Source organism: Lissotriton helveticus, chromosome 12, assembly GCF_964261635.1.
Source record: "Lissotriton helveticus chromosome 12, aLisHel1.1, whole genome shotgun sequence".
Taxonomy (NCBI): Eukaryota; Metazoa; Chordata; class Amphibia; order Caudata; family Salamandridae; genus Lissotriton; species Lissotriton helveticus.
The window spans coordinates 759,794,302-759,816,827 of record NC_136073.1 but is presented as its reverse complement, the minus strand read 5'-3'; the positions used below and the strand labels follow the sequence as shown (position 1 = coordinate 759,816,827).

Below are 22,526 nucleotides of genomic sequence, written 5' to 3'. Positions count from 1 at the left end.
TTGTTTCTATGCAGCATTATCACACAAGGCACTCACTGCCCTGCTTTGTGTTAACACATTAGATCTATAGTAGTTTTAGAAAACACCTGTTAAAATTGAACATAAAATAAATGTAGACAATTCACGAGAAACGTACTGTTAAGGATAGGAAGACGGAGATGCAGAAGGAGTAAGCTAAGGGGGTTTACAATAGGACAAATAGTGACTTTGCATTTAATCCAGATAAGAATGCACGATAATAAAGCAGTTAGAATTCTCATTAAAGTAAAACTGCCCTTAAAGAGGTGTAATGTGTTACAATTGTAAATGCAGGCAGAGGTGACTGAAGTGGGTAATTGTGGGATTACCAATGATTCATGACAGGACCGTAGTTGTGTTGGTCTGTGGCCGAGTCAGTTGCACGCTAAGCATGTTTGATGCACCCTTTTCTTTTTCTTCTTTTTCTAAAATGAGTCCCAACTGCTGTCAGTTACCCCCTTTTTCATTGACCCCACTATGTAGGCCCTATGGATGTGGCATGTCATTTCTTGACAATAGAAACACAGAAAAAATGTCCGGGCAAATTTCTGTTACAACAGCCTAATTTCAGATACTTTTTGGCCTTTTATGATACATTTTTTATGTGAAATTACAGAAATTACGCCACTATGCCACATCAAGTCCGTTCAAGTAAAAATCTTATTACAGAGCTCAAGAAAAATGCGAGTAAACATAATGCAATTGGGTGTTGTTCGTGGATTTGTGTTTTTTGCACTATTTTTAGTTTTGGGGGCACACCTTCCACTAGAATATAATGCTAAATACCAGAGTAGGATTTTGAGTAGTTTCATGTAATTTTCTCAAATTTAATGTAATTACGCAAAAGGAAACAATGTGAATTTCTGGTACTACTAGTAGCAAGGTTTTATTGTAACTATCCAACTTGTAAACAGCTAGGTGCTGATTTAGCCCTTCCCAGTCCACTCTAGCCACCAGAGGACTCAATCTCCATGAACAACACATTCAACACAGCCTTAGGACTATCATATTATACACTTCCACTGGGTGAGATTTCTTTGCGCTGCATATGGGCCAATGTTCTACATTTTCTTTCCAGGCAGATGAAGGAGCCAAGGCTGTCCTTGTGGACTCCTGGACGACATTTCTCAAAGCCCGCCTGGTGTGCGGCAACATGTCCGACCCCCGGCGCTTCGAGAAGCTGGTAGATGCCTACGTGCTCGTGGAGGGCAGTGAAAATGGCGGAACGATGTACGGAATCTTCGCCAATGAATGGTGAGCCCGAGCTTCACCTTTCCCCTCAAAATGATGACATGTAATGGCCGACTGCAGTATGGGACACACCGGTACCTTCCCAATGTTATCTTTTGGGAAGGGAAGGAATAACGTCTTAGGTATCAGTCAAAGATTCATGCAGTCAAAATATTGTGACCTCAATGTCTCTGGTTCCTCTTGTCCTAGAGGTTCCTCGTGTCTTACATATTGGTCAAAGAAAAACACCCCCAAATGTAATGCGCAGTCCCAGTGCTGCAGGTAGATTTTGACAGCCATCAATATTATAGTGGGTGAGCTACCTACACAAATAGGATCCCCTTAGGTTGGCACATCTGTGTAGGAGGAGGGGATACACTCTCCTTGGGAAAGTACACAAAAGGCGGGTATCCTACAGGCCTATTTATCTTCAAATTGAGCATAAGGGTTTGAGCAGTTATATCAGGAGCCCTTATTTGTATGTTTTTATAAGCTTCATCCACTCCATTAGTGGCATGCTTCATCAATACTGTGATCTACTGTAGCTTTGAGAGGAGTTATGTCTTTCCATTTACTTATTTCCATGTTTAACCGGCAGGGGCGCTACTGCTGTATGTATGTATTCAATGGCAAGAATCACACAGGCCTTCACAGTCTCAAAGTTGAAGGGTTTCACCGGCTCAGTGTCACCAAACGTACCTGGCAAGGTAAGAGAAGAGATACCTATACCTGTACATCAACAAAAAAAATCGCAGACCATTTAGGAAATGTCCATCATGCTCAGCTGTAAGAAATGCTCAACACACGTCCAAGAGAGGTATATGAAACATGCACACCATTACAATCAACAAATGACAAAAACTCCCAAACACATGCATGTCTACTTGTGATATGGCCAACATACACACTCACCTATACAATCAAGAATTTACCCACACATGATCTGATAAAAAAAACAGTAAAGCTTATCTGTACAGGAAAGAAATCTCCCAAAAAACAACAGACCTGGCAAGAGATACCAATTATTCACATCTTCCCAACCAGGATATGCCAAAACATACACAAACACTGCCAAATGAGATACACTATACCGGTACAACGTACAAGCAAACAAATGCCTAATACATCCCAAAACACACACCTAGTCAGAGATACATACATACCTTTACATGCTTGGCATACATACTGGTACAAGCACCAAATGGTCAGCCCACAACACACCGGGTCAGGAAAAGAATATCAAACATGCGTACCAGTCCCTGGCCAGGCAAGAGATGCCTGTCATGGATGCCTGCACAAGCAGAGAATACCAAAACACACACATTAAGAGACACACACATATGTATGGCCATTTGAGAGATGTCCAATATACACACAAGCAGCCAACATGAGGGGCACTGGGCCCAAGGTGCTCCTAAGCTCAGTCACACTAAATTGTTGACTATTTCTCTTTGGCTCTCCTCTGTCTGCTTGTCTGCTGGCAAAAGTTCATAAATAACACTGTAAAGAAAAAGAAATATGGTAAGCTGAGGGGTGTGGGCAACGGCGGCCACGCCGAGAGACAGCGAAAGAGACTAAGGGCCTGATAGAGAGTTTGGTGGACAGGGTATTCTGTCACAAATGTGATGCCACTGTAAGCCAAACCTTCGGTCAATTCTGAGTCGGGAGGACCGTCAGCATTTCTGATGGGGTACCTCTGCTGGCTCTACTATCCAAAGACTAACTCCGACGGACCAACAGAGACTGTTGGAGGAAAGCCATGCCCGTTCTATTTGGACCAGGTGGTCTGATCACTTGTTTTCTGTCTGTGGCTACCAGGAAAAAACCTGGCAGTCACGAACTGGAAAGAAAATAATGATCCCCCCTCCTCCAGCAAAAAGACTTCCTGGGTTTGGGGTCATCTTTTTTTCAAAAACAAACTCCCACTTTGGTAGCTTAGTTTTGCAAAAAGAAAAAAGTTTGGTGGATGGCAGTCAAAGCAGACTGTAGCCATGTAGCAAACTGTGTACCTTCAAATGAACCACTGTGACTGTGGTTCCTCAGAAGGTACAGAGATAACTGCTGGGCCAACAGTGTCTCTACATTAGGGTAGCAGTAGTACATCAGGTGGAAGACGTAATGTTCTTTGCCACCATTACTGATGTACTACTGCAGCCAAACTCTAAATCGAGTCCAAAGAAACTATGTAAATAGGAGAGAAAAGGACAGATAGAGGTAGGAGAGAGAAAAGTAAGAAAATGTGAGTTTGAGAACAGGAAAGAAAGATGGGAAGAAAAATGATGAGAAGTAAAGTGTGAATGTTAAAGCAGGAAAAGATGGATAAATAATGAAAAGAAGTAGGGAAAGAATGGTGGACAGAAATAGGAATTAGTGGGAAGGAGGTAGGATGAAAGGAAGAAGGAGGCAGGAAGGATGGAGCCATGGAGGGAAGGAAGTAAGTGTAAAAGGAAGGAAGAAATGGCAAGTGGATGAAGAATAGCTAGATGAAAATATGGTCAGCACTCATACTTGTCCAGCAATGAGGTAGCCAATATATTCACTCTTTCAACCGCAAATTAGCTAAGCAGTGGCATTGTACTGAGAGGCCTTTTATACAAGTTTAAAATACCGTGTTCCAAATAATGAATGTATATCACACAATACTGAGTGACGAAACATCGTTTTACAATAATATTGTATCTAGAATATCGACTACAGCAATATTGTGATAGTAAGTATATGCAAGGTGGTATAGATTTACCACCCTTAACTAAACAGCTGCATACTCTGAAGCTAGGCTTATAGTCAAGGTGCATTGACATGGAGTTTAGAATAGTAAATATGCACACACATACATACTTAACTTCACAATGTTGTGATAATCGATAATCTGCTAACCATATTTTGTCATGACGGTGTTTAAAACTCAGTAGTGTGTATGAACACCAAAATATTTAATTATGTTACCAGCAACTTACAGCTGGTGGTATCTGTCCATCCTAAACAGTGTTTGAGACTATAATGTAAAAAACATGTGAAAAAACTAACTGCTCGCTTTAGTCTCTATTACTTACCATTGACGTCATGAGTAAATACAGCTTCCCACTCAGTGCTAATATTATTTGCGCTGGGTTATGTGTGAGACCTGTCATGATCTCATGGTTTAAGTGACACCACAAAACTAGCCGAAAAAGTGAACAGGCACTAAGGATACAAAGGCACACAAAAGCAGTTCAGGAGAAAGTTGAGGCCAGAAGCGCAGTGGGTTACACCAGTGAGACCTCGGGGTGTCAATTCGAGCTTGAGAGGAAAAGTACTGTTAGGAACATATGCCAATTAAATTACTGTCTGGGAGGTAGTAATAGGGGACATGTGTCACAAACATCACAGGAAACTATGTGCGGAGCCTAGAAACAAGAAAAAAACATGGGGCATATCAGCAACAACCAGCGATAATTATCGCTAAGCGCATTTAGCGCTAGGATAATTATCGCCGGCTATCGCCGAAATGTTATCGCTGAGATAGCATGCTATTAGCAACGCTTATCTCAAAAGCGATAAAATTCCAGGCGCAAGCTGCCAATTGTGCGATTATCGCTGGAAATACGGCGATAATCGCACAACGTTTGGCGATAGCTTGCTGATAGGACAGGGCAGACTCAGCCATGATATCCACCTTCCATTGGATATCATGGCTAAGTCAAACTAAAAGCAGGCGTAAGGAAAGGAGCGATAACCAAGATTAGCGCTACTTTTCTTATCGCTATGCTTGTTAGCGTGCCCATTGTTAATTGGAGAAAAGTTGGTTAGCGACATTTCTCCAGTTATTTTGAGCTGGAACGCCCACTTTGCATCTCGTTAGAGATGCAAAGGTGGGCGTTACGGGAAATGGCGCTAAGGCAAGGATTCACATGATAGCGTGACCTTGCTGATATAGCAATAAAATTATCGCCGCTTTTCGGTCGAAAACGGCCACAAAAGCGGCGATCATTTTTCATCGCCGCCTTGTTGATATGCCCCTACTCTGATGGACCAGGCACTAGAAAAGCAGTTCGAGGGAGCAGTAGAGGAGTGGCATGGTAGGGAGACATGTAAAAATCAGTTGATGTCATGTTGCAGTGAATAAAGGTGGAGCAAGCAAGACAACAAAAAAGTATGTTTTTTTACCAGTGCTCTGAGTGGCCAGGGACTGCCAGGGTTCAGACTTGGCAAAGGCAAAAAAAGCATGGGCCCTCGGGGGCTATCTATTACTGTCTCTAATGGATATAGAAGGACTATTGTGCCTATGCGCATATTATTTCCTGGAACAACAATTCACCACCATTGAAGTCCCCTATTTAACAGAAGGACAAGCCACCACAGTAAATGTTGCCATTTACCATTGTGTCCCAGTCCTAATACTATTACATTTCAAATGCAGAAACAAGATACACCTTTTAGTACATAAGGCTGCCCAAGAACTGGAACAGCAAGCAGTCAAGGTGCCCCTTACTTATAAATTTAGTTTATCAATTGTTTTAACGGGTATGACCTAGACTAATGGTGCTGTATGAACTGTTAAATAAATCTCTTATTACCTGCAAATCTAATGTTGTAAATTCTTTGTCTAGTAAGTCTGTATTTATGAATTTGTAAAGCACGGGATTCTATTTCAAGTGCATCAAACTGCTCCATTGGTTACACAGGACTTTCCTCTTGGGGGGAAGGGGGGCTAAGAATGCTTCTTAGAGCACACGCCTCCTCTTCTCCCTAATCATCCCACTTAAGTATTCCTTTAAATTGTACAGACCAACAAATTAAACCATAAAACACAGTTCACACGTGCAAGAAAATCTTATTATTTTTCTTTCAATGAGATTACCATTATTAAGTAAACAATGATACTATGATACACATACTCTGTGTCATTCATTCATTATTATAGTTACCCATGTTTAATAACTCACAGATTACAACATTTAATTATTCAGATACGCAATGCTAAACATAAATAACTACTTGGATAAGAGATATATTGCACAGATCTAGCCTGGTAAGATGTATCTAATACTTATTCGATTTCAATACATGAAAACACCTCTTCGGAAAAGAAGTATTCTTTAGACAAAACCATTAGGGAAGAGATATACAACCTGAACAATTGTGAACGGTACATAATCTAACACGGTCCTGGCCATGTACTAGTTATTGAACAGTTTGAAACCTAGCAGGCAAAGTTATGTCTTGCTGAAATCTAGCCATGAGAGAAAATCAAAGCAGAAATACATGCTCCTGGGCGAGCCATATTGGTTTGTTTAACGCATGCGCCTGTTCCATACGTGCCACTCACATTCTCGTACTTCAAAACCACTGTAGACAAAGAGATGACCTCTTTCCTTTGGCTACAGAACACATTTGAACATTCGCTCTATCTACTACACTGAGTGGTATGGTATTTAAGGATGATTGGTCTCTGTTTATGCCCTCACAGTGCATCTCCAACTCAGCAACAAGCTCCCTCCCCAAGCACTTTCTGACCGCCATGAAGGATTACCCAGAGCTTGATGCAGTTGTCTTCCCTGATGAGGACCGCCCTCTCTACTCCCTGCCAACAGGCGAATCCTACACAAGAATAATTGCAGACAGGGTGTGGGACACAAGCAACTCTTCCCACACAGTCCTCTTCCTTGGAACAGGTAGGTCCAGGTGATGGTACAAGAGAACAAATGGGCATGATATATCATGTTATGTTATTCACCACTTATTATGAGTGGGTTAACACTGATGGTTTATGGCTAAGAAGAATTGGTCAGAAGACCAGAAACAACAATGCTACTTTGCAGATATCGTTATTCACACCATGAGTCGGGTCCCTTTCTAATTTGTAGCAGAGTGGGTTATTTCCAAAGGTAGGTAGTTAGCGTGCTCCAAAGTTTTGGAACTTACCAACTGAATTTAGTTTCCACGAACTTAAGTGATTCCTGATACTGAGCCTTTTGAGCTATAATGAGAGACATTACTGCAACTCTACTGCATACCAGAAGTTATAGGGGGACATAGGAGTGGTGGAAACATGTTTCATCCCCAATTATTTAATCTAGTCACCCAACGAGCTCCAAGGATCTGGATAATCCAAAGCCGAAAGAGAAACTGTCGACGAATCATGGGATATGTATGAGACATTGTTCCAATGACTAATTTTGATCAATTAGAATACGTGAATGGATTATCTGCAGATTGGTCAACCCTCTTGAAAGCAAGAATTAAAATGAACTCTCCTTTAAGAAATCCTCCCAAGATTTATCTTAGCCTTCCAAAATCTCCCTCACCATCAAGCACTACGCAGGAAAAGATATGAACCTATAACACAGAAGTTTCAGAGACCGTACAAAGACACAGCGAAAACATTTGTAAAAAGGGACTGTATAAAAAGTCATCACTAATCCATGTTCAAACTATTCCTGCATGTGTACATGAAAGAATACATTTTCAGAACAGAGGCCAGATCAACAGAATAATAAACTTGTCCAATGAAGATTCTTAAAGTAAAATCTTGGGGAGCTGTTCTGATAAACTGATGCCCATATGCAAACCATAATGATGATAGTTGAAGGGAATCTTGGGCACACACGTTCTGACTCGGAGAGTGAATGGTTTTATCAATTCTTTGGAGGATTAGGCCAATGTCTGAATGAAATTAAATGAAAGTTAATCAAAGTTGAGTAAAAGTCAAATTAGCAAACACAACAAGATGATGAACGGAGTGCTGAAACTTTTCAACCACTCACCCCTAGTCAAGAGATCTGGGTTTAATCCATCGCTCTTTTGCTCACTCTGCCACCTCAGTTCGGACTCAGCTATATGCTAATCCGTCTTGACCCAGCTCCTCATGGGAACACTCCAGCCCAAATTGCCTGACCAGGTCCTCCCTGAACTGGAAACAAGCATCCTGGGACCGGTATCGCGGTATCACTCCTCATCATCCAGGCTGGCTTGAATCTAGTGCTGCAGCAAGCAAGGGACCCACGTCTTGGCATACCTTTGGCCACTTGGGGTTAATATAGCTAAAAGTAAAAGTAGCCAAGTTCTCTGCAGTTAAAATCCACTGTTCCCAAGGATTTTATGGTTTCTTCATTCCTTGTAGTTGAGGTGTGATATGCATGTAGGGTACATGTGTCAAAATCTTGGGATCTAAGTGACTGCAGCTGAAAACCTTTAGTGCCTATGGTTTAATGGAAAACTAGGATACTCTCTTAGTTTAAGCCTTGATACCAAATTTACAGTTGTATCTTCAAAGCATCTGCTGCTGGTCAAAATAATCCAATGAAGTTGCTATTTCTGAGAAACTGGCTGGCCATCTCTCTCTGAAATCTGATATCTCCTGGATTTTGGGAATACCTATTTCTTCCCATGGGATCAATTATCCTGGATTGAGTGGCAGTCCCACTAGAAGATGGCAGAGGTGTGAACTGGCACTAATCCCAAACAATTTTGTAATCTCAGCCAGTTTGCCAAAGGTCCCCAAGAGGAGGTCACCCTCAGTGCCCACGAATTAGCAATCTGGAATAAAAGTGCAAGCCTTTGCTGGATTTCTAGTCTGGTATTTTCAGGTCAGGGAGATCATAGTTTAGCTCTGGGTTACTTTCCATGAATCTTGGTGCAAGACTGGTAGGACCCTTGCTGGCCCATAACAGATGGAGAAGATGGGGTGCTGAAGATATCATAACGGTCCTGAGGTTTATAAAGAATAACTTGGAAATTCAGGGTGGGGGCATTTTTCCATGCTAACCCTCACTTCGGTGGGAAGGTCAGTTGTTTATTGTTGCTGTAGGTATCCACTTTTCCTGTCAAATGTTCTGAAAGACTTTACGGCATTCTGTGCAGCGATTGCAGTCTCCCTAGGGTTTCATGGTGTTTTTCTAAGCCACTATTTCCAACCAGCCAGCAGGCTGAAGACAACAACTTGGCTTCAGAACTTCAAGCTTGTCCCCAGCTTTGAGGCATAGATTTGGTGTAAGAAGTGTCAGCAGTCTATGAAGGTCCAGTCAAGGCCACTTTTCAATTTGTTGTAGGGCGGCTCATCTTGGCAGCTCTTTTAAGAAAGTCTGAATCAGTTTAGAAAGATTTGGCGCTTTCCAATTAGACTCGCTAAATCTTGTCACACGTTTGCGGGCCTTTGGCGCTCTACAGGTGTATGCCACTCATCGTGAGGACGGAGAAGGGGTGTTCTGTTTGGATTGACTCTGGAATGATATAAGGAAAATCCTCTAACCTCCATTTCAAGGTAGCTGTGGGGAAGAGAAGCTTTGCGGATTCCTCCCAAAGCTGAAAAGAGAAAGAATGGCAATACAACCAAGTGCATTATGGTTCATGAAGTCTTTAAAAAAAGATGATACGTCAAAGAGGGCTTATGACGTATACATCTCCCACTGTCTTAAAGTAGTAGCAATCTATTCGTTCATCACTAAAAGCTCAGGAGACATGGCTGCCTCAGCTCCTAAGTACTTTTGCCATAGTCCCTCAGGAGAAGAAAAGACTTGCATGAGACCCTGTGTTTCCCGCACACCCAGCACACTCCTAAACAGCATCTCACGCAGGCAGTGGGCAGTGCAGCCCTTCAAAAGATCTTGGCTTACAGATTACACCCGTTGCCCCTCAAAGAACTATACCAGTGTGGCAAGGAAAGCCTAGGAGCACAGGAATGCAGGCTGTGCAGTTATAAACGGGAGTCATTGGCCCATCTTCTCTTCTGTTGCCCGGCCCTGCGTTGGCCCCGCAGTCTTTACCTTAGGCCATTATTAAGACATTCAGGGTTACGCTCTGTAAAGGATGGGATCTTTCATCTCTATACCCTGTCCACGGTAAAGCACATGGCCGCCTTCGGGAAGTTTATCTTTCAGGCACGGACAATGCTGAAGGCTTCCACCGGTCGGATCATAGAGCCCTTTGCCGGCCCATGAACCTTTTTCTTGGCTTCTCAGTACTCTCGGGGCAATTAGATAACTTGATCTGTTTGAAACTCTCTTGTTTTTAAATTTTGTAATGTTGTGCCTTTTGTATCTTTGGTTTTATGTAATGGTTTTTAGTAACCAACAATAAAAATTCATTCATTCATACTTTTGCCATAGTGGGCTGTAAAAGATCTGTAATGTGTTCACAAAAAACCTAGAGCACACCCAAAAGCAGTGGCTGTGTTTCTTTTAGTTTCAAACCTTGGTATGTCGTGAAATAATGAGTTAGCACTCTGGCCCTGGGAATGTTCTCTGATTTATTCTGGACTATTAATCCATCTTTTTTATCATATCCTCTAGGTTTCATTCATTTTCAACTATAGGAGGTAGTGGACCGACCTGAAATCAAGGGGGTGCTCTTATCAAAGAATTCACATTGTCACCGAAGTGCCATAGGCAGGCAGCAAACTGGTTAAAAGAGGCCACATATATGGATTGTGAAAAAAAAACGTGTTTTTTGTATAATCCAGGGGTCGTTAATTATTTAGTCTCTGGCATTTCATAATTGAGGGTCTTCAAGGTGGGAAAGAAGTGGAACGCTTGAGGTTATTTGCAAAGTGGTTTGAAGTATGCAGATCATTGCATCATTTCACATTTACGTTGAAAGTTCAAAGAAAATATTAAAAGATATATTAATCAGGTAGGGAAACCTCCCAAATGCAAGGCTACTTCGTTTGACATCACTTTTGAATTATCACGGAGAATCAAACTCAAGAAGAATAAGAAAAACCAAACTGAACACTCTACACCACCGACACAGTTTAGTTCAGCACAGCAATAGTTACATTTTGGCCCAGAATTGCTATGTGATACATAGTCGCGCAATGGGAAGTATCACATTTCCTACGTAAAATATGTTTTGTGCCGAAAACAACAAGGATTGGCATTGGTACTGGAAATAGTGGTGGGGTGGAAATACACCCCCCCCACACAACAATGCTGGAGGTAAGAAGGTGAATGGAAAATAGAATGTTGCTTTTCATCCTGTCACATTTGCTGTGCGCTCAAAGACAGGTCAAACACAGGCTGTGTCTTGTTACAAACAGTGGCGGCTGCTGCCAATAAAAGGCGATGAACATCGCGTTAGGAATTAATAATGAATACAGTACTTACCTGCCACTGCTGTGGTGCAACTTCTTGCACAAGTGGGTTGATGGATTCTGCTCCTGGCAGTCCATGGGCCACACTGCACAGGCTCCCAGACTCCCCACCCAATCCAGACGCTGCTCTCATGCTGTTACCCAGCATGAGAGAAGCTACGGTATTGGTCTGTGCGGACTGGTGCCTCTCTCCACCAGGCTGTGCAACACATCTGGGCTGGAGAAATGTGAGTGCACATGTCTGGCAGTCCTAAGACAGCCGGCCCAACCAACATGTGCACTTACAGTGCACAACTCTCCTCCTCCTTGCGGTTGTCCATAGAGGGGGGCATCGCCCTAGACTCCAGCCACACAGCAGACTCAGATTAGTCAGTGAAAATTATAATAAATATATATATATATTTTTTTTACATCTGCTGACTTTGAGCAGTGGGGCGATGCTCATCCACCACAACCGAGGAGCTGCTGCTGGTTACAAATTACTGCCTATTCTTTTAAAAGGAATGTCAGAGTTTACTTTTCTTTCTTTAACTGCAAATTGAGATGACTTTTTCAAGTGATCTATATACAAATCTTGTTGTGGTACAGGACGTGTGAAAGGAAAGGCCGAAGAATGTCAGCTTTTTCTAACACACAACAAAATGTAAATATCTGTAAATAATCTGTATACATATTTCAAAATATATATAGTTAGGAAAGCACAAACAAAGCACATTTTTCTTGTAATTCTCAAGTGTGATGGAAACAAACATTTTAATAGGATCAAAACAAATCAAGACACTTTACTTGGTGATGTGCAAATGATAAATTCTTATTGAAACCCTGTTATCTATACTACTATTATAAAGAGAGAACACAAACCTTTGAGCCAGGTAAACTCGAAAAGTACACCACCAATCAAAACACCCAAGACATCTTTGAAAACCTCAGGGCAAGCAGAAGGACATAGGCTATTAAAAATAAAGAATATACGTTCTTTAAAAAATTTCGAAATAAAAATAAAGTAGTCCCTTGCAAGTTGCGCCGGCCGCGATGTCTGCGTGATGACATCATTTGCGTTTGCGCTCCCTGGCAACACTTCCTGAAATGGCGCCGATGATCGCGACCTGCTGGGAGGACTGCCGCGGCCCTGCTTGCTGCTGGGCGAAGTGGCGGCCTGTGCGGGCGGGGCGCCTGGAGAGTGGCGGCCTGTGCGGGTGGGGCGCCTGGAGCGGGACTGGCGGCTGAGGTAAGGATCAGGCTCTCCGGGACACGGGCGGGAGGGGGCCGGGGGCGGGAGTGCACGCAAGCCTCAAATGCTGCCCCCAGCCCCTTTCTGCCCCAGGCAACGCTGGGGCGGGCTGCTAGTCATACATTATAGTTTGAGCACTATGTATATTTCTATCAGTAAATGTACAAGTCTGTGCAAATGTAATGCCATTTCAATAGAAAGTGTGCAAGAGTTTGCTCTAAAATGGGTGTGACTCATTTGCTTCACTTTTTATTTATGTGATGCTTGGATTTTTTACAATCCGTTTGACTTCAGTGATATAACATCAATGGCAGACCCCCTAATCTGAAAATTGTTCCAGTACCCTGAATGTAAAGGGTTCCTATTGGAGAGGGGCCAGTACAAACACATGCTAGGATTTCCCCAACAGCCAGACACACCAGAGTAGCATGACCTGGCTTTGCATGAAATCCTAGCAATAAATTAAAGCAGACATAGACAATCTGCAAAATATGTAATGATATTTCCACTTGCAGCACGTGTAAATTCTAATACATTTCACATTTTACGTTGCTTATCCATTGACGGTAGTCACTACTGCCATGTGTCAATGCAAATACAATTGCACCAAAGTGCAAGGTGTATGTGTGATGCCTAGCATAGGGTTTGTACTGGAAGGGTTCAATATCAGTGCAAAGTACTATGCTTAGCAAAGCTTAAAACTTTTCCCAGGTGGAATGTGGCCTCTATAGTACAGGTAATATTGGAAATTAAAAAAAACAAAAAAAACAATTTTAATGCCTACCTCAAAGAGGTGTCATTTTTGGTTCAAAGCCATGCCTACCATTCTTAGTACATAGAGTTTGCAACAACAAAAAATGGGTGTTAGCATGGGAATGCCCAGGTAGCACCAATGGCACGCCCCCTTGACCCAAAGTAATGATAAGAAGCCCTAGTGATACTTTGTATTATTTTAGGCCTACTTTCCAGTTGAAATACAATTTTGTGCTGGAAAGTAAATCCCAAATCAACAACTTTTACCGGGGTACGTCACTTTTATGATGCAATACCAAGGCAAATTTTTAGTAAATCTGCCCCGGCTCCTCTCGAACCAGACATTAAAAAGAAGAAATTTGCTTCTTTCTCCTTACTTTTCCAACATTAAAAACATCTTCACTGTTAGTGGAAATATTTACTTCTTGGAAGGTACAAAATAGCACAGCCCCAGTGGTAAGTTCATGTAATCTGGCCTCCGGCATGCAACAGGAATAGATTGACCTCTAAACATTAGCTCAGGTGTGCTCTGCCTGTACTGTCACATTATATCATGGGTGTCAAAAGCTGAATCTCCATATTATCAATCATAGCTGTCATGTTCTCATGTCACTTGGGACACCTGCAGATAGTCCTGGCTTTCCAAACAGTACCAATTTGCATTTCAATCAGCAGATTTATCAACACCTTCTCTGCCGCTAAGTCATATCTTTGGATGCAAAACGGCTCAAAGTCTTTATAATGTATTTACTTTCCAGGGCAAAACATTTTAACTCTGGAAAGTTTGCCATAAAGTAGTGCAAGTAGGGCTTTTTGGTACATTTTTTTCATGGGTGCATTCCATGGGTTGTACTTGAGCATTCAAGTTTTAATACCCATGGTTTTTGGTTCCAAGCCAGGTCTACCAAGATTGCCAGACCTGGTTTAGCATTAAAAAATAATTCCTTCTTGAGGCAGGCACAAATTTAGAGAAATGTACAGCATATATCCAATGTGTGCAGTGATTAATTTGTAAACAAAAAAGTGGTGGGGTCTCGTCAGGAGGCAGCTTGCACAAGCCCATTTCTCCTGGTCGTGCCACCTAAAACAGAACCATGAAAGTGGGGGGATAATGTGGCATAATGAGTAGAGCTGCCCACTTCGGAGCAAGGGGAACCAAGTTCAAATCCTGTCATTGGCTCAACATCCTGTGATTCTGGGCAAATCATTTAATCTCCCCCTGCCTACCATAAATAAATGCGTCCTTAGCTGGTTCTCGTGAAAAGCACTGGTGTTAACTAAGTGCCGGTGATGAGCACTGGAAACCACCAGCTCAAATTAAGCACTGAATGTTGAAACATAAATGTGTCTAAGCCTAATATTTTGAATGGATCCTTCCATTAGAAAACATATGCTAGGAACCACGCACATTAGCACTATGGTGCAATCGTGTGGGCTATTTGGCACCAGTACGGGATAAGAGATCAGCAGCACAATATCTTAGTAGATATGGATCTGGGATGCTCTCCCCCATGGCATAAATCAGCGCAGCATCTTTGGTTACTTCACTGTGTTGCCCAATTTTTTTTTTAAATCAATGAACCCCTACGATTTGTAAGCCCATACCTATATTATGTTAAATTAAGTACACTTAACAAAGCGCATGATCACTACAGGTTCCTAGGCTACAAAACCAAGGGCCTCATTTATGAGGTTCCTGTTGGCACTTTTGTGCTTCTGGAGCCTCACTTTTTTTATTCTCCAGTGGTGCAATGTGTCGCAGCATCTTTACAAGGCCACATAAAGCCACTTTGCATGTCTTTTCATAGCCTTGTAAATATGTGCCTCTTTCACGCAGAACACTGTGTGAAAGGAGCATTCCATGGGTGTTGCTGTGGGTATTCCCAAGCAGTACCCATGGCATCTGAAGCATTTCCAGATTTATGAGGAATCATACACCTGGGAATGCATCAGATTCTAACGCCACCCCAGGGGTGGCGTTAGGGAGGTGCAACGAGGAGAAATATCCTTATTTCTACTCATCGTTTCCTTTTTCTAAGTGTATTGCATTCTGCAGCACACATAGAAAGAGGAAAACACCTCTCATGATTGTTTTTGTGCAGGAGGTGTCCCTTCCTGCACAAAAACTATCACCCCTACAATGCAGACACACCATGGCGCAAGGGTGCCTGAGTTGGCGCATGGCAGCCCATTGTGCGCCAGCGCAGAGGAAAAGGACAGGAATGAGATACAGCGGATTCCTGCCCTTTTTTTTGGACACAAGTCAACGCCGCCAGATTCTTGCGCCGCTTCCCTGCGCCAAAACCTCATAAATGAGGCCCCTAATATGAAATGTGCTACAAAATCAATGGCCAGGAATGGCTGAGGGTATCAAAGAGCATAAGGACCACTGTGGAGCCTTCAATATTACGGCTTCTCGCTGAACGAGAATGACTGGTATCTGATACTTGCCTCCTGCTTTGTGAATTTTGACTCCAGGCTACAATTGTTCATGACTTACATCTTTTATTACTCCTGCTGTTTCAGATAAAGGAAAGATACACAAAGTGCTGCAGAGCGGTTCCCAGACTGTCATCCTGGCTGAGCTCAGTCCCTTCAAAGAAGAATCGCCGGTGTCCACCTTGGGCCTGGACTCCACCACGGTGAGTCTGTCCTCCACAATTACCTTGCACCACTCTCTCCCTTGCAAGCCTCTCAGTGCAATATTATGTGGCCAAAAGAGACAAACTTTTTCAGGTTTCAAAATCACCAGTTAGGATTTTGATGACATCACTGGATATTACATCATGTGACCGTATACCCGATAATGACATCACAGGAAATGACAACACTGGAGCCAGGTTGTGAGTGTGATAAGTGAATAGAACTGAGACTAGTTGGATTTCCATGTAGGTTTATTGTAGCTATTGTAGATCAGGAGTCACAACATGGAGTAGTACAGAATTAGATGTAGAGTTAGTTTTCTCTACAGAGCCCCACCAGGAGCAGCCTCCTTGCTGCTCAGCCCACACTCCCAACTGACACTACACACATAAGCATTCCAGCACTCTGTTACCTCACCATACATCCAACATTCCACAGTACATCCACACTGGCTGAGCAGCAGGGCAGAGAGACATGAAAGGTGAAATACATTAAAGATCAGTATACCACAGTGTGAAAAGAGGGCGTGACATAAATATGCAACTTGGGGGCTGTATCGCACACTTAAGTCACTAACTCATATCTTTCCAGGCCCTACACAATACAAATTCACTGTAATGTCAGTAATTAAGCCCAGTTGAAATGTGACATCAATATTTATTTATCAGCACACGTAAAGCGTAGCTTCTTGGCAATGTTGTGTAAAACACCGCACAAGGATAACACTAGGTCTTATGAACAACAGCAAGATCAGAGTTTGCATTGGAAAGCCTTAACTTTATCCAGATAGTGAGGAGGCATGTAGACAGATCAAGAGTCAGTTGGTTAAGCTCTTTAGCTGCCATAGCTGACAAAGTCCAAACAATTAAACTGGTCATTTGTTTAGATCTCAGGACCTCTAGTAGGAACAGTGGCGTAGCAAGGGGCGTTGGGGGAGGCATGAGTTTTGAGTGCGGCTGCGTCTCCATCTCGCTCTTACCTGTGGCTGCTGCGGGCCGGCAAATTCAGGAATTGCCAGCACCCTCCATCTCTTACATTCGCCTGCCGTGGGCAAAAAACGCAGGGACCACCACGGCTATGCTACTGAGCAGGAATAGGAATTTGTCAGAGGAACGTAGTTATTTGGGTGTGCGTAGTTGCTGCTGAGCATGGATTTCAACGTGTAAAGGTCCTTGTTTAGAGTTCAGTGGATAGGGTACTCACCCATCAGCATGGTGGAGTACCCTCTTATTCAAAGTAATGCTTCACCCACTCAATTTAGAATCAGGGAGACCATCATATTTCCACCAGCTGAGCCTCTGCTGATGGAAACCTTTGCCCAAATGCCCAGAAGACATTCGGAGGTAAGTTTTTCCTAGTTGGGACCACCTTGTAAAGCATATTTCTTCTGAACAGAAAGACAAATAAATGACACACACACTGTGAGAAAACTCCCATTGTGTCAGGAGCATTTGCTACATGGGTGGTTGAACATGGCAAACGGCACAGCAAAGCTTCAGTGTCGTCAGAAGAGCCACCTTAGTGGAAGATCACATGAAGGTACACAGATCTCTGCCTGCCTGGTCATGAATTCTACGCACGACGAGCTGTAGTCGACCAGGGCAACGGAGGACATTTGGTTTAATGGAGTACAGTCAAGCGTATACTAACATAGGCCTAAAGTAGGTTCCAGGATGTAGTTTTAATCCACAGTCTCCTCCAAAAGCCGTAGTATTACTCCTGTTAATTGGCGCTTTACCACAAGCGGAGTATCCTAAGTCGTGAATCAGTAGCGTTGCCCAGAGAGCAGCGCCACAGATCCTCTCATTCACCTTCACTACTGCCGCGCCTTAAACTCACCCTCAGACAGACGCATGACTTCCTCTTCCATGTTCACAATACCCTTCACACTCATTCTCCTCTCCATCTATAGTGCTTTGCATCTTGTGTTTTCTCACTCCCAGACCATTATCCCATCAGGCGAAATCTACTAATTTCAGAACGCATGCATAGTTGTCAACATTTCTGGGACTTCTCACAGAATATTCAGTGAAATGAGCTTGTCCACCCCAGTGCTGTTCCCATAGCTCTCTACCCTTCTGACACTTCTTCCGCCTCATATTCCCCATACACAGTCGTCATTATCAGTGATGAGTAGACGCAAGCAGGCATCTCCGCTTGATGTGCTGCTAATTACAGTTATTCTGAATTTGTGGTACCCTGCCAGGGACTATGATGTTTCTTTGCTTACCACATTGGCCTAATTACCCAACACCTACCACTGGCATAGTCTGCTTGACAAACACTAACAGCATCATATAGCAGGTCACAGGCACACTAGAACTGAAATCCAGGAAAGTGTTTTTATGAGGGAAACTGCTTTGATCAGCTACAATCATTATTATGTTCTTTTTAAATTCTTTACCAGCTCCATGAATTAAAGCCTGTTCACTCTGCTGCTGGAGCTCGTATTTCCCAGCACTGCTGAATTTCAGGACTGACAGAAATGTATGGGCCCTGAGGGGCTTATACCTCTTGTTGTAATGACTTGCGTTGTAATAGTTGCGTGGTAATGGTATGTCGTTGTAATAGTTGCGTTGTAATGGTTGTTCACCTATGGCCTACATTCATAGAGCTTACCCCGGCCCTTGTTATGAGTCAGCTGAAGTAGTATCCCCGTAGAATCGTTTTCTGGCCAAGTATGATTCTACTAATGTTACCCCAGCCAAAAGTATAGAGTGCTGGAATACAAGGCTCACTTTCAAATGCACCTGTTAACGCTTTAGGCCACAGAAATGGTAAATATGAGAACAAAAAGTCCTTAGAATTGAGGAAAACCAGCTAGAAAGCACCCAGTAACTATTGGTCTGGCTATATTCCTCATTACAGGGACTTTAAATCTTATTATCCAAATTAGGTTTGGAGATACTGTTATCCTCCCACCCTAATTCTGAGCATCTCATAAGAATGCTTCATAAGACTGTGGCTACCAGATATGCTTCCCCAAGGAATGGCCTGAGTACACAGACAAATAAAATGTAATTTAATAAATTGTCGTTCTTGTGTTACTTTATTTTGGAAATAATTTAGTTTAGCTTAGGAAATGTGTTCCAGTGGGCCCCCGTCATTGCCGGAAATAAATCTCGCTGTTTTTGAATCTAGTCATACAGCTATCATCAAGTTTTACTTTGTTCCATCTTGACCGAACTGTACTTTACATTATCGCCGTCTATGTCTTAGTAAGAGAGTGTAGGAACTCAATATTTAGCGCCGACATGTGTTTCGCAGTAGTGGTCTGGGTACTACCCACATGAGCTTTTCTCTGATGTCAGAATATATGCCACGTCTAAGACATAACTATTTTAAGTTTTTTCGATAATTCTGTCAAACAAGTGTCTTGGGCCCATCAGCAAATAATAGTTATCAAGCATCTATCGAGTTACTCCATCGTCCTCAAGGGGCAAGGGTCTATGATAATTGCCTGTCAACTGAATCCCAATAGCCTGCAATTTTGATGTATGGCTTGGTTCACCATGCTGGCAATTTTTAATCGAAACTGTATACGCAATTTGGTTACTGAAGGCAGGCAGAAGTCTTCAAGTTCAGGATAACAGTTCCTCTGAACATAAGCAATGCGTGTACACGAATACCTCAAAGGGAGCCAACCTAATTTCTACCTCTCCCAATAGTCTAACTGACCTAAAAACTGCTAGTGATCGAGATACACCAACATAGACAAATGTTATGTTATGTTAAAAAAAATTATAAAGCGCACATACACCGATTGTTTTCCTGGTGCTGCTCTAAGAGATGCCGGAGCCCTGTTGAATTACTCGTATGCTTGTCTAAACAGCCAAGTCTTGAGGAGTTTCCTGAAGCTCAAGAAGTCAGTGCAGGATCTAATTTCGGAGGGAAGGGAGTTCTAGTATCTGGGTGCCAGTACTGCTAACCTGCAGCCGCCCTGACGCCTCAGCTTGAAGGAGGGTATTGTCAGGAGATGGATGGGAGCTGAGCGCAGGTTATGCGTGGGTGTATGCCTTTGAATGAGGCTGTCAATGAATTTGAGACTCCTGCCATTCAAGGATTTAAAGATGAGGCAGCCTACCTTAAAGGCGCATCTTATGATCCAGCCAGCTCCAGCACAAGCCTTTTGAAATCCCTTTCAAAGTAACATTGTGCCTTTTGGGTGTCCCTTTACCCGAGCAACAAGGTAGTTTTTTAAACTTCTGTGTTCCTTTCCACTAAGTTCCCCAGGCCTCTTTTAGTGCCACCCTAATGCAATGGCATTACATGCGCCCTCACATATACATTCTACATTCAAACTCCACAACTCCATGTTCTGAGTCCACTTACCTAACAGCTCCAATAACGTTGCCTTATAGAAACTCAGGGGCATATTACCAACAACTAGCGATAATTATCGCTATGTTGGCTTAGCGGCAATATTTTTATCGCCGAGTTGCGGCGATTTTTATCGCTTAGGAACCATGCTATTATCAAGGTTTATCTCCTAAGCGATAAAAATCGGCTGAAATGCATGAATATCGCTGAAAAGTCCGCGATATTCATGCCTTACTGAGCTAATGCTCTTAGCCATGTTATCCACCTACCATTGGATAACATGGCTAAGAACTGATCAGGGACAGGTGTTAGCTTTTGGAGATATTCACGCTTAGCGCGAATATTTCCAAAAGTTGGTAATAGGAGATAGCGATGTTAGCGACTGTTTCCAGTCGCTAACATCTTGGGACGCCCACTTTGCATGTCATTAGTGATAAATTTCACTGACATGCAAAGCGGGGCCCAAGATGGTGGCTATCTCCTACTAGCTGTCGCTAACTGGTGTTAGCGACAGCTAGGTAATAGGGAGATAATTTTATCTCCGCTTTCTTGGCTTTTAAAGCCAAAAAAGCGGAGATAAACCCCCTTAATAATATGCCCCTTATTTTTGTCTCTTCTGGTTTTACCTCATAAAGGTCAGTCTGTAAATAATGTCTTTTTTGGACTGCAGTTAACCAAGAATATTAGATTATACACAAAATATAAATGAAAAATACATAGAGGGGATAGCAGCCCAGCCCTCTCCATTCACTGGTCTTCAGTAGAGTCATTCAGATTTTGCTTCTGCCCACCATGACATGGGGCTGTGGGCAACATGAGGCATGGAGCCCACTTCATTTATTGGTCCTTTTGTGCGTCAGGGACTGGTAGGAAAATGTGCTTTAAACTTTTTATATATATTGGGAAAGGGTTAAAAAAAAATACAGCTGCACACCAATCTTCAAGAAGTTTACACAATTTTATTCTGCGTTCAGCAAACACCAACACGTTTCAACTCCAACGAGTGTTGTTCATAATCAGAAAGTCCTTTTTCCACTTCAGTTTGTATACAGTTTCCTGTCCTGCCCATTAGGAGGCATTCTGGGATATAGAGTCCACAAAATACAATACATTAAAAACCATTACATACATCTTGGCAATTATTGTTACACTGTAGGCTTGTCGGAATTGAAGCACATTGGTGTTTGCTGAACTCTGAATACAATTGTTCAAACTTCTGGAAGATTGGTGTGCAGAGGTATTTCTTTTGAACCCTTTATCAATAAATAATGAGGAGAACTAGTCTACCCCTATCGCCAGCATGACAGCTGAGTGCGCCGCTGTAATCACTTTGATATATAAACATTGTCAAAGTGAAAAATTGACAGCCAAAAGAGACTTGTTGGCTTTACCAATGCTTGTTTAACTCTGGTATGCTTAATAATCTAATTTTTCCTATTTCCTATCTCTCTCTCAAAATCTGTCTCTGCATTAACGTCAAGGAATTTAGTTATATACACAAACAGCCACAAGCGCCCGTGATGCATTTTGGTGAATTGACGTCCTCGACTTCGATCTGGAGAATTTTTCCAAACCTATGTATGTCGCCCAGACTTTTGACTGAAGGAAGGATTTATTCCTTTAGGGGCAGGTTTGTAAGCCCCTTGGGACACTTTTGCACCACTGTTGCATCACTTTTTGTGACGCAGCGGCGGCATGAAGAATGTGCCACATTGCGGCCCGTTTACAATGTGACGCATCTAGGGAGATGCGTCACGATATAAAGCCCTGCTCCACATTATACCTGCGTCAGGCATAATGTATGCAGGGTGGGCGTTCCCACGCAGGAAAGACTTGTAGAAGTGCTGCAGTGAAATCTACAAGATTTCACTGCGCCACTTCTAGGATGCCACTGCATCAAAACCTTACGCCTGCTTGGAGCAGATGTAAGGAGTGATGCATCACAATATGTATAGGCCTACCCATGCATTGCTGGAGTTATGTCGTGCTTGCGACACAACTCCAGCAAAGCGTGACTTTTGCACTAACAGATGTGTTAGAATTTCTGACACATCTGTCAATCCTTGCGCCATGGTGCGCTCTAGTTTAAATACGATGCATCCATGGTGGCGCAAGGGTTTTACACGACGCAGGCGCAGGGAAACTGACGCATCTCTGCTCTAACACAGAGATGCATTAGTTTCTTCTAAATCTGCCCGTAGATCTTTAACATGGCAGAAATGATGACATGTTTCTCATCCTTATTCATACACCACGGAACAT

At 42.7% G+C, this 22,526-nt stretch overlaps 1 protein-coding gene across 1 annotated transcript in view; it reads left to right on the top strand.

Annotated features, from left to right (window-relative positions):
• The window catches only part of LOC144798124 (semaphorin-7A-like), a 207,992-nt gene that overhangs the window by 160,904 nt on the left and 24,562 nt on the right, over nt 1-22,526 (top strand). The window contains exons 10-13 of the mRNA XM_078668880.1: nt 1,097-1,272; nt 1,847-1,955; nt 6,698-6,902; nt 15,828-15,943. Of these exons, the coding sequence (XP_078525006.1) occupies nt 1,097-1,272; nt 1,847-1,955; nt 6,698-6,902; nt 15,828-15,943 (606 nt within the window). The remainder of the gene's footprint in view (nt 1-1,096; nt 1,273-1,846; nt 1,956-6,697; nt 6,903-15,827; nt 15,944-22,526) is intronic.